At 42.6% G+C, this 18,696-nt stretch overlaps 1 protein-coding gene across 1 annotated transcript; it reads left to right on the top strand.

The window, feature by feature from the left end:
- Window positions 1-782: 782 nt before the first annotated feature.
- FAM175B (family with sequence similarity 175, member B) lies at window positions 783-17,541 on the top strand (the record flags this gene model as incomplete). Its single annotated transcript, XM_010154461.1, has 8 exons — window positions 783-873; window positions 3,844-3,880; window positions 6,394-6,460; window positions 9,051-9,241; window positions 9,805-9,924; window positions 10,565-10,649; window positions 12,814-12,928; window positions 16,584-17,541. Coding segments are annotated over 8 exons (1,173 nt in total), but the record flags the coding sequence as incomplete, so codon positions are not given.
- Between the last annotated feature and the right edge of the window lie 1,155 nt (window positions 17,542-18,696).

The following is an 18,696-nucleotide window of genomic DNA, read 5'->3' as shown; positions in this document are numbered from 1 at the left end:
CACGCAGGAAACCGGCCGCGGGCAGGAAACCGGCCGTGGGCAGCAAACGCGTGTGGAAAAGCCGCGTGAGAGTGCGTGCGTGTTGCAGTAGCGCTGGCTTTCCAGCACCGGTAGCTGACGCCGGTTCAGTGCGGAACGGGGCGTTCCTAAATCCCTCTCCTGTTGACAAACTTGCTCCCTTATCGCTGCACCAGGAAATGGAGCACCGGCGTTTCAGTGCTTACGTCGAACCCCCCTGATTCCTGCTTATTCTTCCTCACTTTGGGTGGGAGTGGAAAACAAAAGATGAGTTAAAACTCAGGAGCGAACTTTAGGATCCCTGGTGTTGTGCAGGGCACAGCTCCACCTCCGTCTGTCAGTCTGAGGAAGCCTTTGCTGGTGTAAACTCCGCTTCCGTTTGCTCTGAAGGAACAGAGCAGCAGTGATGTGGTGCTCCATGCTCGGGCCTCCTCATCCGCCCCGTGCCTGTGTAACTGAGGCAGAGTGCTCCTTTACGTAATCTGTGTTTGCCTCGTGTAAGTTGTGCGTTCCCTACGGATGCTTTTGGTAGAATATTGTCTTTTGGACAATGTATTCCTATAGCGTCGTGAAAGGATGTTGGTAAATCAGATCGGTCTTGGTGAACCTAAGGACAGGTTATACCCACTGCAGCTCAGAGGTGTCTTTAATCCTGAATTTTTGTTTATTTCTTCCACTTAATGCTAAGAAAGTTACAATAAATGATTATATAATGTGGGTGTTTTTCTATTTTCAGTCTTTTTTTTTCTCTCTTGAAATCGTAGGAAGGATTTCTCCTAGGTGAGGTGAGACAAGAGGAGACCTTTAGCATTAGTGATTCACAGATCAGCAACACTGAATTTCTACAAGTGATTGGTAAGTAATCGCACTTCAAGAAATTCTGAAACGCTGTCCAGTTTTTCAATTTTCCGTACAATTCATTAAGAATTACTTCACTTGTGTGACCAGCACAAGATGTTCCAGTCTTTCCAGTCATTTGCTACGGTATTTGTGCGTTTATGGTTGAGGTGTGAGGAAAGGGAACAGTCCTTGGCTAGATTTGGGGGTTTTATACATCTCTTTGTGGAGAAAAGAGAGTTCATTGAAGATATTGGTCTGCATTTCACGGTGGAGAAATTATTATTTTGGTTTTTGGTCCTGCAGGGGCTTTCCTGCTTGATATGGTTGCCTGAATACAGCATGTGCTCAAAATAAAATAAACATGTTGCTCAATTTACCAGTACTGAAAGGGAACAGATTGCCAGGGAAGAGTTTGGATGAATGGCTGGTAGGTGATGACATCGTAAACTGTCACAGCAAGGTTGGCCAAGGAATACTTGTCAAACAACAGACTTCATTCACAAGCACATCGTGTGTTTACTGTACAGCTGATTCGTTGGTGTAAAACGTGAAGATCTAGGATCTAGCTGCTTGGTGCTGGTGGTTGAATTAGATATTTTTATATGCAGGTGAGATGCTGTTGCATGTTTTAGCTCTGTGGGTCATAGAAAATAGGAAACCCCTGGGAAAAAATGCCTTTATTTTTGCGTATATATATATATATAACTCGCTGTTAAAATACATATAAACCTTCTTTAAAAACCTGATTCTGTATGTAGCTGGCTTCCTGGGTCTGATACTAGATAACATAGCAGCATCTGAATAAAGCTTAGGTAATCCACATCACCTAGGAGTAAACTGCTAGATACTTATTTCCAACACAGAACTAAATATCTCTGAAAGTATTGACTATATTATATTACATTTCAAGATACTTGCCACCTTAAAGTAGCAATGCTTGTGTATATAAGAATCCAGAGGCTTAAGTAGTTTTCTGTCTGGTTGTTCCTAAGAAAAAATGGGTGATAAATTGGCTGTGTGAAGTGTCAATTAGTTACAATTAATTAATTGAGCTAAATTACAAGAAACAAAGGCATAGGGTTTTTTGTGCGTGTATATAATCACTGTTAAACTATTGTGTAAAGGAAGGCAGCTGATGGCGACGTCAGCTCAGACAAAACTAGACATTACTAGAAACTGATCTGAGTTGTTGCTGACAGTAACATCACCAGCTGCAGCCTCAGCCTGGTTTTATAAACCAGGTGTTTGTGGCGTTAAAAATTATTCCCTTTTTAGATAACTCTTTGGTCACATTACTGGTTACAGTTATTTTCTGAAAAGGGAAATTACTTCTCCCTGGAGATCATCTGGATATGGATTTTTGTTTAGCAGAGTTTACTTCAATGTATGTTCATTGACATTAACTCTTGAGCTCCCAGTTCAACTCAGAACTGAGATGGACAGTTTTGCAACACATTGTCACAGACTGGTTTTAGCATTCTTACCTGTCTGCTGTCTCAAAGCTTAGGGGTGGTGACTGAGTATGTATGTGTGTATATCTACTGTATGAACTACATATATATTAAAAATATAAGTCGGGGCGTAAAAAAAAAAAAAAAAAAATTAGAATGATGGCTGCTTCATGTGTTCTGAGCAAGAGGCTTGTTCCTTCCTGGTTTTCAAAAGACAAAGTCTGTGTAGCAACATAATAACCCAAGAACTGAGTACATATTCAGTTGTTGTAGTCAACATATTTGCCAGAAAGAGTTGGTCTAGGCTGGAATAATTATGCTTACTGGCTTTGTTTAGCAGATTGTTCCCTCAGATTGATGTATGTTGGTGTGAAAATGTGTGGTTGATGCACTTTTAATAATTCCAATTAAAGTCACTAACTCTTAGCAGCAGCGTTGTGAGGAGTTCTTGCTGGTGAAAATGCAGTTTCCCAGGAAGTACAACCAGCCATGGCTGTTGGGAGCCTTGTTTTGATAGTGGCTTGGCTAAATATGCTGATGTGTTATGTTCTTGGGAATTCTGATCTGGTTCTGACTGCTGAGATTGTGATCAGGAGCAGGTGGTGACTCACTCTCCAGGAAGGAAGAGTCTAAACAAAGTTGTTGCTAAACACGCCAGCGGGATTCTGATGTCGGAGTTTGAAATGCTGTTGCTACATAAGTGCTGTTCAGGCTGAGCAGATACAGTTTCAGACAAAAGTTATGTGATCAGGGTTTAATAATACAAATAAACGCTAAGTTGTATTTGGTAAAAAGTCAGAGTAGAGGAGAACTTTAAAGAAATACTGAACACAGCAAAATGTAGGTTGTGCTTGGTGTTAGAGAATGTGGATTGGATTTTTGCACTTCTCTCGCTATTCTCCAAGATTACTGACATGTTAGAACCTTTGCTGCTTAAATAAGCACCTTAACACTTATTACAGCCTCTTCAGTGAAACAGAAATACTGCTGTGACTTTATAACACTTCATACAACAGAATTATAAATTGCATCTAACTGTTCTGGAGTGGCATTTGACCTCTTTTCTCATCACAGATCTAGTTGCCTTGCCTGCTGAAATACTCCAATGTATAACATTCCAGTGATTCCCTGCCCCCTCCCTTTTGTTTTTGTTCATTGCTGCTGTAATAAACAGCGTGTATGAAAGCAAGTAAACTTGTGCAAAGGTGTATCAAAAAGGAAATGCCTTTGTAAGGAGATTACAACCATAGAAGTGTATCAAAAGTGTGTATTTGAGGCTCAGGTATGTCTGTGCGTATCTGAGCAAGCGCCTGTCTCGCTTCCTGGTCAAGTATTTTCCCCTGGAACACGGCAGATCGGGATGAGAAGTTGCTTTTCAGGGCATGGTGCTGTATCAGTGGGTCGTGTTGAGACATTAAGGGCAGTGTATGATCTGACAAATGTTTATTTGCTCAGTAACTGTGATGTGACACTGTAATTTCTCTTTACCTTGAACAGCTGGACAGATGTCTCTCTCTTTTTGTTGTTGTTTCAGAAATCCATAACCATGAGCCTTGTTCAAAACTCTTTAGGTAAGCATTTTCTGTTTTCCTGTGTTGGCTGCAGGGTATAAAAATGGGTAGCTCACTGAAATATGTTAGCATTTCAGATGTTCCTGCCAATGTTTGCCTTGTTTGCTCATCTGTTGGTATTACAGAAATGCATATAAATGGCACCAACCATGACAAGGACAGTCTGAGTTTAGTTTTAGTAGCACCTTAATATAAAATATTGCGGTGAAAAGTGTGCTGAGGTAGCTGCTCAGGCTTATTTCTTTGTCTCTCTGAATCTGAACATCACACAGTGGAGGTGGGATACCAGTCAGATCAAATCATATCACTGATAATTAGATTGGATGTCAAAATCAATTTAAATTATTATAGTCTTAGGTTAACTCTGCTTGGACCTGGTGGGTCACAGGACACCTTGTATGGCCTAACTTTAACTTGCTGAATTAACAAGTTTCTTTTGTGATTAGTTGTACTGACTTGCATCAACTAATTATTCCGAAGCTTTCAGCTTATTAGTTATTTTTCCCTTCTGATCTCCTTTACTCCAGAATTTTAATTCTAATACATTCTATTTAGCAACTTCCATCTATTTATATGTAGCCTTTCTCTATAGTCTTCACATGTTACACAGTGATGGCTTCTAAATTGCTGTCTAGAAATTCTTTTTAGAAGGAATTCCCCATTAATCTCGTCTTTATTTAGAGATTTCCAGCCGACTGAGAAGACACAGTACCTTAGATGGTATGATTGACGTTGGCTACATTAGAGAGAAAAGCTGCAGTCTATCACTTGCTATCTGGTAGTTACAGAGAGGGTACTCTTAACCCAGTGATTTAAATGCTAGAGACTCTACACATCAGGATAATATCCCAGTGTCTAGGACAGACTGTAATTCCTAGGGATGCTTTGTGCAGCGCATATCGAAACGGATCACGTTCACTGCTTCCCCCCAGTCGAGAAATTGGTTGTTAGTAACTGAGCTGATGGAGGAGGGGGAAGGAGCCTGTATTTCACTGCGTGCTTTCTGCACAAGAAAACTGATGGATTAATTTACTCCAGAGCACGGGAAACTCACACAGCTCCCATGGCTTTTATCAGTACCAGGGCGTGCTGTTGGTTTCTCGGTTCCCTTAGTGGCAGCGAATGCTGGTTTTGGGCATTCCAGCTTATCCTTTTGGCTGAAGTGTAGCCAGTCTGGGGAGGCCTATTGCTCATCCACCCTGGATTCTCCTAAGCTGGTGCTGCTGATACTGAGTACATTTTGGTTCCGGTGCTGGGAACTGAGTAAGAACAAGGGTTTTAAAAGGACTGATTTTTCTCTCTGTGCAGTTTTCAAATGAAGGTGTTTTATTCCTTACTAGCTTCTTGTCCCATAAGAAAATTAATCTCAGAAAGCACAGAAAGAATTGACTATCTGCTACTTACAGGAATGTATGAATATTCTGCACATGAATTGAAACAGTTATGTAAATATTATGTAGTATCTCAAATTAGTAATTAGTTCTAGTCTTAATATTCACAATAACTTGCATCTTGAATCAAATTTTATTTCCACCCTTATTTACCAGCCAAGTAATGAGCTGGGGATTGTGTTGTGGTTTTTTTTACCCCCACGCACAAGAGTTGAGATCACAGACCTCTAAAACAGAGTGTTTTCCTGCACTGCTTTAGGTGTTAGTGATATCAGCTCTTGAAAAGAGACTAAGGACTTGGCAGGTAAGTCAAGGAGGAATCCGATTCCAAATGTTTTCCTTTTATCATGAAGTGTGATCGACTTGAATTTATAAACCTGTCTGTGTAGATAGATTTATAAATTCTTAAAGCTGTTGGGTCCTCCAAGTAACACCATGTCAGGGTTTGGGCCTCAGTTCTGTAAGCAGAGCTGTATAGGAAGACCATGATACATTGGATTCTTGCCAACCTCAGTCTAACTGTTTTGACTTCAAGGGTCCAGTCATGTGAGTCTAATGGCAGGGCTGGAGCTCAAGGAATTGATCTGTAGTTGCATGTAAAATGGCCCAGCTTTTCTTTCTTCTTCGCTAGGTTGGCCTCTTAGTCTCCCAGCAGGGTTTTACCGAATGCCAGTTGAAATCAAATTGCACAGTCCATTGATGTACGTGCTCCTTGTTGTAGGGGCTGGCAGTGAAATACTGGGCATACAGACTCGTGTGTGCAATGAAAGCATTTTAAAACTAATGATTACAGGCATCTTGTATTTCATTACTAGTGGTTTAGAAGTGGTTGGAGTTTTCATACCAGCTACTCTTACGCATCTAATCTATATGTTCTCCGTCTTCCTCTGAGCAACTGCCTCTATGAGCTCTACAGTCAGCCAAAGCTCCTAACTGTGTCCATACAGCTCCCAAGCGGGATAGCTTAAGGAACGTTGTGAATACTGACGGGTGGTGTAGCAGTTGCTGTGTGTTGTACAGAATGCCATCTGTTTGAAGAACACGCAGAGTATAAATCATTTACTTTGTCTAATGTGTGTGTGAACTGTGTACCTACCTTTCTCTCTTCCTTTTTGGTTCAAGCTTTTATGACTATGCAGGCAAGGTTAATGAGGAGAGTTTGGACAGGATTCTTAAAGACCGAAGAAAAGTAAGTTTTCTATCTTTTCCTTCTGTTCTAGCCATTTGAGTGGTGTTGGAAAACAAACAAAAGGTAGTTAACTAGAAGAAATATTTTCTTTCTGATGGTTTGTTTTGATCCGAGGCTTATCCTCTACAGAAGTTGGTGGGTTTGTGGTGTTTAAACTGGGGGCAATGTCTACATTCCCTGAAGAAATCCAAAGGATTTAAGTTTAGGTCTCAAAGTGAAGGGCTGGTATTAACGCACTCAAATTTCTGAGCTAAACGTGGCGTAATGACTCTGTACTCTGCTGCTGAAACCAACACAAACGTAGCTGATCTGAGTCTGTTCTACTGAGCTCATTTCACAGAGTTGTGGTGATACAGCCTCGTAATTGCAATTTTTGCAGTCGGTTTTAAACTGGAAAAACTGTTGTATCAGAAGGTAGTTATGTCAGATGTTATCACAGATGAGATATTGTGTATACCACGCATATGTTGTTAGTAGCACAACTAGTATTGAGAAGATTAAATTTCCGTAGTTTTTTGGAGAAGAGTCAAACCTTTTTTCAGTCTCTCATCTCATTCCATACTCATAGCGCATGATCTTTCTAATTATGGGATAATTGCTGCAGATGTTCTCCTGATCTGATACATCGAGGAGCAGAGCTGAAGGTGTGGTTCCTTCCGTAGCGAAGCAAACCCACCAGCTTGCTCTGCCGAGGGGATGGATGACTGACTGACGTGGTTCAGGTTCTGTCAGCCCTGGAGCTTGTTAGTCCGAGCAGAAAGGCATCACCAGTACATGAATTCAGTTAGTGCCAAAGCTACTACAAGGTAGGGGTGCTTAAAACAAGACCTTTTTGCTCATTTGACTTAATTTTACAAAGCAGCAGCAAACCGGTGTCATCCCGGCTGCTCGTAGAGCTCAGATTGCATTTCCCTGGTAGCAGAGTGTCATCCCGGCTGCTCGTAGAGCTCAGATTGCATTTCCCTGGTAGCAGACCTAACTGTCAAGGCATGACCTGTCAGGCTTTGAGGATTTCTGTCCTCTACAGGTGACTTTCCCTCCTCTGGCCTGAGTAAGAATGCCAGCTGTGTGAACTGATCATCGTTACGCACAGTGTGTGCTGACAGTTGCTCACCTGCTAATTGAACTTGCAGTCTTACCCACCTGCATGGTGGACTCTTGCTTACAGGCAAGGCGTAAGTAGAGGAGGGATCTTTAGGGAAGCAAGTCCTAAATTTGTGCAGCTTCTGCAACAGTGATCACTGTAATATACTTTTCCTTGTCCTTTTTTCTTCCAGCAAATCCTCTCAAAATAAACTCCTCTGTGTATGCTAATGTATTTATGCTTAGTGCCTAGGTGCTTTGTGTGTATGTTTATATATGCAGGCATCTTTATGCGGATGATGGAGTGAGTTTCCAGTCTCGGATCCCGAATTCTGTAACTCCATAACCCTACTCTAGAACACTGTGGAGCATATTAAGTTCCCCTTCAGGAGACAAGGCACAAAACATAATTTAAAAATGCTCGTTTCCCAGTAGTTTTCAGTTGAGTTTTATTTTGTTAGGACCTGCCTTGCAGGGAGACTGTCAAGATGCTTTATCTGTGGAGAGAAAGGAGCCAAAACGGGAGAAATTAAAACTTGCAAGTGCCATTGTAAAGCACCACAGATTCAATAACATTAATTGTCATCATGACAAAAAAGGAAAGAAATACTGCTGCCTGGGAACCAAGGCAATCTTGTATTCTCTTTTGTTATCAAATAAGCGCATTTTAGTACATTCAGCCTAAGTATTTGTACGCATTTACTGTCAAAAGTTAAAAACAATACTTCCAATATTTTTTTTACATGGGAGTCATTTTTAATGTTCAAAATCTGCTTTATTCTGCTGAATATATGCATGCAGTCTTAATGCATCACTGCGTGTTCGTGCCTGTTCCTGGGACTCTTCCTAAACCAAATAGTTAATCATGTGCCCTTCTTCATTAATCTCCTACATTAAATGGTAGTTTACATGAAGTAAAGGAGTTTAATGCGTGTTATAGTCACAATAATCGTTGAATTAGAACGGATATTACCTGATGTGCATACAAATCTCTCACAATTAAACACACAAGGAGATAATTTTATCGCTGTACACAGCAGATTAGTCCCATATGTCTCGTGAACAGACACGAATTTGCAGATATGTTTGTGAAGCACTGGAAACGTCTCACAAATCAATGCAAGTGAACAGGCAGTTGAAATACTGAGGCTAAAGAAAACCCACATCTGCCGTGTTTGAAAACAGCTCGAGTCTGGTAACTGGAAGATGCGGCAAGGTTTGTGGCTGAAGTTAAACAATCAAAGTGCATTGCAGGTGGGATCTTGAATGGTGCTGAGGACACACGGGGCGTTGGTAGTACAATAAGGTGGAGCAATTTATAGTCATGTCGTAACAGGATGTTGCTTGTTTCAGGTTATTTAATAGGTGCAAGTCTCTAGTAATTCAGTCTGATGTTGTTATAGGGCTGTTGGCTGATTCACACGATACCACAGTGTTAGCAGCTTTGTCATCAGAAGGTAAATAGGAATCTCTCCGTTAATGCTCTGTTTTTCTGACTTGATTACAGAACGTTATCGGGTGGTACAGATTTAGGAGAAACACTCAACAGCAAATGTCATACAGAGAGCACATCATTCATAAACAGCTGACACACATTCTTGGAGTGCCTGATCTTGTCTTCCTTCTCTTCAGCTTCATTTCCACTGCAAATAACTCCACACATGCTTTAGAATACGTGCTTTTTAGACCAAACCGAAGGTAAACAATCTCTGTATATGAACTGGTCCTCTTTCTATTTTTTTTTTTTAATTATTGCTAATCTTTAAATTATTTTGAAGTTTGTACAATTACACGTTAACCAGGCTTTGTGTTTGCCAAATCATGTCTTGGTGGACAATTGTTAGTGATTGTGGCAGTTTTTCTCCCTGTGCGAGTAATTTATAAATTACAGTTTTGGAGTGAGCAAAAGCTCCTCACAGTCTTTAAATCTTCTTGCAGCAAAACCAATATATTTTAAGAGAAATCAGATGTCAGTTCCATGTCTCTTTATAATAGACCCAAATGTACCTTTGCCCTTCTTGTGTCTGTGGTAGCTTGAAGGCACCGTTAACAGGCTCTACGAGGCCCATTTCAAGGGAATTTGTGATCGTGTGTTCATTTTGAACACAACTTCTAATATTTAGCAGTGTTTATTATAAACCTAACCCAGAAGATTTAAAATCAGCGGCGTTGTGCTCATTAGAGAGGTGGGATAATATCAAGGCTGTTGTAAATCATCTTTTGAATGTGAACTAAGTCGTCTTTCTAAACTTTCTCCACAGGTATAATCAAAGGGTGTCGCTTACTATTCCTAATCTAGGCAACACTAGCCAACAGGAATACAAAGTGTCTTCAGTGCCAAATACTTCTCAGAATTATGCCAAAGTTATTAAGGAACACGGGTAAGGATTTTTCCTTCGCAAATGAAGTACAGTCATCAAGCTCTACAGTGTTTACCTTCTAAAGAATAGTACAGAGAGGCATTTCGAGCGGGAGAAATGTAGTTCTAGTGAAGGCACTTTTTCTGCTCAGAATCAAATTTTTAAGAAAAACAAAGGGAACTGGGTGCACTGATCAGGAAAGCGGAGTTAGTATGGCCAGTTGGTGCTGTGGCCTCCTGGCTGGAGGATTCTTACTTAATTATTTCCCTCCTGCAAGGAATTTTGTGCTCAAGCTTGCCTTAAAACTTGAACTCTGGTTTGGAAGCGTTGAAGTCTTGTTGGATTTTAAGTAATTTTATTTAAACGCTCTAAATACAAAGTAGCTCTTTTGTTACAGTGAAATTCTACAAGCTTAAAGATTTCTGCACAAGGTTAATCTCATTCAAATGGGACTTGGTTGTTCCAGAAGGAATTTTGGTATTGAATGTGCTGATGTCCAAATTTTGGCTTTGGACAGTAAAGTATGTCTTCAGCAATATAAAATGAAGAGCATTTTAAAAATACAGTTTAAAAAAAAAAACTGGTTTAAAAGCAACTCTGAGACAGCATGAGCCAGAAACCTGTGTTGTCATCTCTAATTATTTCTACTTTTCTTTTCTAGTACTGATTTTTTTGACAAAGATGGAGTGATGAAGGACATCAGGGCTATATATCAGGTTTATAATGCACTCCAGGAAAAAGTACAGGTAACTTTACTTATTATGTATCAGAATGTATATGGCATCTTTTGTTCGTCCTTTGCTTAAACCAGGAGGGCGGATGGAGGTTTTCAGAGCTCATCAACGACTTGTTACAAACTGTAGGGAATAAAAAGTCTGACTTTCTCCAATATTGTTTGTCGCGTGCGTTTGCGGTGGCTGCTGTAAGTGGGGTTGATACAAGTGGCATCAGTTCTTGTCTGCAAGTAAGAGCAATTTAACATTCAGTGATTTCTGGGAGACTTTAGCTATTTTTGAGAGCATGTGCCGTAGGGATTTGCACAGGTTTAAAGGCTTGCCTGTGTGAGTTTAAAAATGACTCCTGGCTCTTGGTATGTGGCGTGCAGCGAAGAGCTCCATCTGTTAGTTAAAACTTGTGAATGTTTCACGTAGAGCACGAGTGAGTTCTGCTCCAAACGTGGCAAAGCATCTGAAAGTGCCTTGTGTGTCAGGTCTCCTAAACCTCAGCTTGTCCCACGTGGAGGGCAGCGTAGCTGTGCTGCCCCGGGAGCATCTGCGAGTTGTGCTGTAGTCCTAGCGTGTTGCCAGGCTTTCCCCTAACGCCTGCCCTGGAGGGATTGGTGACTGCTCCCGTTCACCTTTGCTCGTTGGCACAGGGAGCGAGGCAGTCGTGGCTCCAGCCGCCCCCTGACCCTGCTCGCACGGAACTGCTGTTTCTGGGTGGAAGTTGCTACTTTCTGACTGTCTTGTGGGGTGGGCAGCTCCCGTCGGGAAGACAGGCTCCTTCCCTGCCCGCTTCCGGAGGCAGGGGAATTTATTTTTAGAGGTCTATCCCATTGGCTAACGGCATTGCCCTGTAGCACTGGTTTTGCCAAGAGCGCGTATATCCTTTTGTGTTCTTGCCATTGGAATTAGTGTCTGGAAAAACGGGAGATGTAGCATCATCAGGGAGTTGTCTTCCTACCTGTTAAAAGTGTGACAGTCATATCTCACCGTGTAAATCATGCTGCTGTGCGTTGTTTACAGAGTTTGAAACTAACTCGGGTGTTAGCTAACTTTTGTCTTTAAAGTGAACTTTTCACAGAGAATGTTACAGGGCGGGAGAGAAGTTTTCTGGTCAAGCAGCTGAGATGTGTATTTGAATTATTCACCTGTTATTTGGGGAGATGGGGAGGAGTTAAAACTTTATAAACTTCTAAAACTTAGGTACAGAACTGAAAGCGTAGTGGTTTTCAACTCTAGATAAAATCGCTACCATGAGCCTTCTGGAGGAGAAGCAGAAAGTGGCTGATGACGTGGTGTAAGACTCACCAGTGCTTTGAGCTGTGTACTCTTCAGAACTGGTTGTATTTCACCATCATGACCAATACTTAATTTCTGAAGGAGTAAGCAACATCCAATAAAACACAGATTGTCCAGAGAAGCTGTGGATGCCCCATCCCTGGAAGTGCCCAAGGCCAGGCTGGATGAGGCTTGGAGCAACCTGGTCTGGTGGAAGGTGTCCCTGCCCATGGCAGGGGGTGGGACTGGATGGCCTTTAAGGTCCTTTCCAACCCAAACCCTTCTGACTCTATGATTCAATGTTTAGATTAAAAAAGAAATCATTATCCAGATCCTTTTATGGAAAGGTCACCTTCATTTCCTAACCAGTATAGGAAAATCTTGTTGAAAAAAATCCATGGGTCTTGTTTAGTTTTAGAGATGTATCAGTTAGGAGATCAGCTTGGGGCAGTTGTCTCCATTCAGCTGTTTCTTTCCCCAATTTCTATTTGCTCTAGTACAAAAAGTAACGCCTTTATGCAACATCTTAAAATCATGCTACTCTAGTACCATTGTTGTGCTAACAACAGCGTATTTAAAATGAAAAAAATGTCAGGTCTCCTCCACGAATAGGAATAGCTAACTTTGGAACTTACTGCAAGTCTTCCTGTAACGATGAATTATTTGGAAATGCTTTTCCTGCCGTGCAGCAGTTGGGAACTGGCAACAGCCGGTAAAGAGAACAGCCTTCAGGGTCAGTATTACACTTGGATATAGTTAACTCCTGCTCTTAGCTTTGTGCTTCTAATGCTTCGTGTCTGGTAGGGGCTTTATTCATGTTTCTTCATGTCCTATTCATGTTTATTCATGTCATGGAAGTCTTTCCTGTATTTTTATCCCAATCTTAGCATATCTTATGTTTTTCTCCTAGGCAGTGTGTATAGATGTAGAAAAAAGCGAACGTGTTGTTGAATCTTTTCAAGCTGATGTGAACAAGTTAAAAAGGCAAATCGCACAAAAGAAAAATGAAAAAGAACAAGAAATAAGTAAGTTGCCCTTTAATTTTTTTTTTTGTTTCAGACGCCGATGCTGTAAGGACAGAACGTTTTGTTGAATTGTTTTGAGTTGTACTGCTGAGAGCTCATAGCAAAAGAAAGAAAACATCCCGTAGGGAAGGGGATAGGATGGATTTATGTTGAATGATACCTGAACTGCAAAAGGTTGTGTACTGCAGGTGTTTCTGTAGGAGTCATCCAGCATTAGCAAACACCTCGGAGAGAGACAGAGCTGTAGAGAAAGAACAAGAAAGTCAGTTCTGGAAACAACATGGGAAAAGATCGATTGCAGGAAAGGAAATGTGGAGCAAAGCCAAGGATGGAAAAAGCAAATCTAACCACTGGCACAATTCCTTTTGAAGTATCACACGGAGAGAGGGAACTGTGCTTACAGGCCAGTAGCTATCCGTGGCCTTTTGAAATCCTTACTGCCTTTCCCACTTCCCAGCCCTGCCCCACTACAAGCCCAGCACCAGTTAGGTTGTACTACTGGACACTAGACATGCTGGGTGAAGGAAGATGAGTGCTGAAGTGATGAATACTGCATCTGAAGGGTTGTAGAGATGTTTTTTGGTTTTACTTTGCAGCTTTTAGGGATGTATCAGGTTTTTCACAACTTACTTGGAAGAAACCATCTATATTTTTATCCTCCTCTCCCATTTCACACTTACTGCATCCTCCTTTAGTCGGCATTTTTGCCTGAGTGGGGCACACGATCAGCACTGAAATAATCACTTTTCAACATCAAACTAAATCCTCCCCAAAATCCCGTTTGAAGTCGTTCCTGTATGCAGGAGTACCTGCTAGAAAGTGGAAGAAACTATTTAAGTGTGGAGTATTGTTGGAATTTGCCTGCCTGTCAGTGATGATGTGGTACCTGAAATATGAATTTCAATCTGTACTAGTTTTAATTCCATGAAGCTACTGAAATACTGTCCTTCTCGCAGCGTGTTGGGGGTGGGTTCATCTTGGGGAAGCTGGATCAGGTAATGCGCTGACTTAAGGCAATGCAAGCCTTCTCTTTCCAGGGAAGCTCCGAGTGCAGAAATTACACTTCTGCTGTGCTTAAGACCTGTAGTAGTATTGAGTTGATTGGATTTAAGTGCAAATAGGTCCCATTAAAAATCTACAGCTTTAGTAGTTGGTTCTGTATTAATAGTACCAATTGTCGTAGTACACATTCAGGGTTGGTAGGGAAAACCAATAGGTGCATGTTCATCTTTTTCTGCAGCTCTGATTTTCTGAATGAGACCTGTTGTGTGAGCATACTTGGCTGGTGGCTACGCTCTCTCCTTCCTAAAAATTCAGCGCGGCTTTGGGAGGCTTTCGCTTAGCAGCAGATGGGTTTTGTGAAGAGCCTGGATCCTTCCAAGGAGACACTGCTGACCTAATTTAATTTGTGGGTGTAAGGGAAGACTGAAGATAGAGAGTAGGAACAGTAAATAGGCAAATGGGAAGTAATATTGAAAAATAGTAATAATTTGTAAGCAGATTACGTATTTCAAGGCCAGGCTGGATGAGGCATTGAGCAACCTGGTCTATGGAAGGTGTCCCTGCCCATGGCAGGGGGGTTGGAACTAGATGATCTTTAAGGTCCCTTCCAACCCTAACCGGTCTGTGATTCTATGATTCTATTTCAGCAAACACTACCTCTTTTTTCCATGTTTTGAAATTTAAAAAATAACGAAGTGTTGTGATTTTTAGTGACAAAATGGTTTGTAGTGTTTGCGTATCTGACTATCTAAAGCTGTGTCAGAGACTATAACATCACTTGGATGGGTTAACACCCCTAAATTTGGCAATAGGCCCCTCTGCTGCTGTGACTGAGTGTGTTTTTTCTCCAGGCAACAAGGCGCCGTATCACATGGGCGTTTTAGAGCAGATTTTGGTCTCTCAGCACAGGTTCTTCCTTCTCTGAGCCTGAGAGATAAAGTGAAGAGCCAGCATCAGCCACAGACCATTTGAAGGGTGGAAGTGGCGTGAGTCACTGCTGTTTCCTGCTTTGCTGCAGCTGAAACAGCCAGGGCGCCGCTACTACGCGAGCAAACGAGGAGGAGAGACGGGTATTCCGTGTGACTGGAGCTCATCCCGGCCCATCTGGCGAAAGACGGGGGAGGATGAGGACGAGCAGTCGGTGTCAGCCTCTAGATACTATCAGCGAGATGCAAAGGCCGGGCTGAAAATTTATGCCAGAGCAGATAATCATGTGAAAGGCCTGAAACGAGAAAACAGGCAGCTTGTATCTCTCTAGTATTTTTAGATGTGAGGAGCTAAGTGCTGCAGCTGGCCGCCTGTTCTCTTGCTTTCTCAGTATTGGGAGAATCTCCTTGGGTTTAGTGAGTTTGGCGTTGCAGTTCATCCTTCTCTGAGCTGGAGGAAAGGCAGCATTTGAGGCAAATTCCTGCGGTGGCGTTGCGAGAAAGCCGCTTGCTCTCGCAAGGTTTCGGGGAGCAGGCTATGACTTCAGCGCTGTAGCATGAAAGTCAGTGGAGCCTCTGCTTGCTGGATAACTGGAACAATTCTCTGCACGCGGTGGCATGTCGTAGGGTGTAGTGAGTGCTCTTCCCAGGTGCCAGGACATCTCCCACCACAGTTCTCGTACCGCAGGCTCTGTTACGTAGCCCATTCCTCAGACACTCGAGGGAATGTGCACTTTTACTGAAGAAATACCTCCTTGACCTGAAAAGGAGGAACTATTGGGCTCTGATTTTGCTTTTTCCAGAAGCCTGGTGCAACGGGAAGTGGGGCTGATAACATTTTGTCAATCAGCAGGCTGTGAGGCAGCTTTAAATACACCCCTGTCAATTCTGACAGATGGCTGGGGGTTACCAACTCGTTAGAAACCAGCCAGAAACTGAAGTCTATCCCGATACTCAACAAACCTTCCTACAAGGGAGTTTTGACTCGTGTCTGATGTGTCGTACTCAGTTTAAGCTGCCTTTGGCTTACCCGTCCACAGCAGCCTCTGGTGTGCCTTTGAAGACTTAAACTGTTCCCTCACTCTTCTGTAGTTATCCCAGTTATTTCAGTCTTTCCTCTTAGGTCACGATATCGAGACCTTGTCTTTTGTAGAGTTTTTCCCCATTTCTTAAACTGTGATGTTCAAAATCAGGGTGTTCTGGTTGTAGTCTTAACCATTACAGTACACACCAAGCTTAAACTTCCCTGGTTCTTAACAGCTGAGCGCTCGTCGTGCGTGATGATATTTATATTTACCTATCGTATATGGCCTCGTCCAGCGGCCGGTCCGTCTTGGGACAGCTGGCATTCGCTCTGTCGGACATGGGGGAGCTTCCAGCAGCTTCTCACGGGACTTGTGCTAATCATGACAAGTTCATGGGTGCACTGCTAAATTTAGGGAAGATGTTCTTTGTCAAGCTCGGAGATGATCGATCTTTGCGGTAGTGTCTCCTGTAGCCATCAGTGTGAAAATGGGAGTTGCCAAAGATGAGTAGTGGAGGCCGAGGGGAGAAGATCTGGTGCTGGAGTTGGAAGGCGATGCCAGGGGTGAACGGTTAATCACCACAACCCAGAACCGAGGAGAGAGCAGCGCGGGGCTGGCGGGGGTGGTACGTTACACCTAGGTGTACGTGAAGCGCGTTGCGAAGTAAGCATTAAGCACACCGGTGTCCTTTGCTTTTTGTAGGAATGCAGCAAGCGATTTTAAGCAGGCAAATGCCAACGGATAACTTGGAACCTCTGTTTGTGCCACGGATGTCCTACACCGGGTTTGCTGTGGAAGGCTGCACGCTTGAGGATTCGGATGTCTCTGATCCTCCCCCTCCGTATTCCGATTTCAGTGCGACCAGTCACGAAAGTACTGTCGGTCACGGGCTCCTGGAAAGCAGCGTTTTAATGCCTCGACCTCAGGCAGTAGGCTCTTCCAGTTACGTTTCCACAAACGCAGGATTGAAATATTCTGGGAATGGGGCGTCCACGGCATCTTCCCAAAGAGCGGTCGGTGACAATGTTGATGAATCAGAAGACAGTGATTATGAAAACTTGCTCGAACCCACGGAGTCATCTGACAGTGAATACTCACAGACAAGGGATTCACGACCTTCCGCACATCCCGACGGCAATTCCAGGAACACTCAAACTTCTCAGATTTGATATGGGGGGAAAAAATCCACGACACTGTTTTTTCATAGTTGTTCCTGAGAGATTTTGGGGATTTGACCTGGAGGAAATGAACTACACAGGATTACTGTGCTCGCAGTATGTAGAAGACTTGCACTAGATGGTTTATTCACCTCGTGATACATTTTGCAAGTTTTATAATGGAATCATTAGGATAATCAAGTTGTACTAATACCGATGAGGTTCATGGATGTACTGGTAAATTTAGGCAAAATGGAATTTATAGAGATCTTGTAGCTTTTGTTGCCGTATTTTCTTTAAGACAATAAATTGGGATGTAGTAACTAAGCACAGTTAGTCTACAAATAATGTTCTCAAATCAAAACTTACCTCTTGCACTATCATGCCTTGAATTTTAATTTTTGAAAGGGAATAAATATATCAGCCGCCTTCAGAATAGCTTTCTACGGTAAGCCAAACCGGCCTTCGCCAGCAGGGAGGTTTTGGTAATGCAGAGAAGCCTGGTGGGAAGGGGTGCGGTCGACCTTCTTTCGGCGCGCTCTTTTAACGGGGAAGGGGTTGGTTTCGACTGTTTTTACTCGCAGAATGTGTGTTATCACTTAAAAAGATGGTTGCCTTTTTTTTCTGTAAAGGGTTGGGGAGGGGAGTTTGGGATGACTGGTAAATCATCCAAATGAATGTCATAACTATAGTTGTACTGGTTTCGCTGGGTTTACAATGACTTGATGCCACACTAGCCTCATTTGTTGTCTCGTTTTGTTATTTTAGCATAAACACAGAGTAAACGACTGACGGAAGTAGTAAACTCCATCATGATTGGACTTTGGAGTCTGCAAATTGTAACATCAGAGACTGCTTCTTGCATCTTATTTGCATCAATGTTAGATTTATGCTTCCAGATGAGTTATCTTATGTAATGAATAGGGGATGGGGTAGGAGACGGGTCTGGAGAGTCCCCTGGGTTTATTACCTCTTTTCCCTCTGGGGGAAAGGTGTACATGATAATTTTTAATTTGAATTACAGCTCTCGTCAGAAAACTGCCATTTGGGATACACGAAGTGTGGTATAGTTAGAGAATTTCATGTTTGGACGCACTTATTTTTATTTAAATACTGTTTGTATGCTAACGTTGCCCAAAATATGTGAAATTGTGCCACTAAGAAGTTTGTATTATTGGACCTTTATTCCCGTAAATGAAAGTAATACATTTTAGGATGAGGTTATCTTAGGCGTTTATCACTTTGGGGTGTGAATAACCACTTTTTTGGTTTACACCCAGAACGAAGCAGTCGCTTAAAAGCTTCACGTGACTGACAAGAGGCAAAACTGCCAGTATGTATTGTCCATGTCGTGACAGGGCTGTTGGTCGGCCTCTCCTGACCCGTCCTACTAAACGAAGCAGAGTGACTTTGGAAGGAACAAGGGGTTAAAATTCCCACTCCTCTCCCGAGTCTTTCCACCCCTGACCGCCTAGTGGTCCCTTTTAACTCTCGTTAGCCTTAACTTGCCGCGTTCGGTCTGGGAGCGTCGCGACCCGCCTGAGAGCGCGCTCGCTCCGGCTGGCCGCCGGCTCTCGGCAGGCACGGTGGTAGAGCCGCCTGCGCGTGTCAAAATCAGAATGAAGATGGCAACTACCCTTTTTTTGGTTTTTTTTAAT

This window comes from Eurypyga helias, unplaced genomic scaffold (genome assembly GCF_000690775.1).
Source record: "Eurypyga helias isolate BGI_N326 unplaced genomic scaffold, ASM69077v1 scaffold18236, whole genome shotgun sequence".
Taxonomy (NCBI): domain Eukaryota; kingdom Metazoa; phylum Chordata; class Aves; order Eurypygiformes; family Eurypygidae; genus Eurypyga; species Eurypyga helias.
This window is presented reverse-complemented; position numbering and strand designations above follow the sequence as displayed.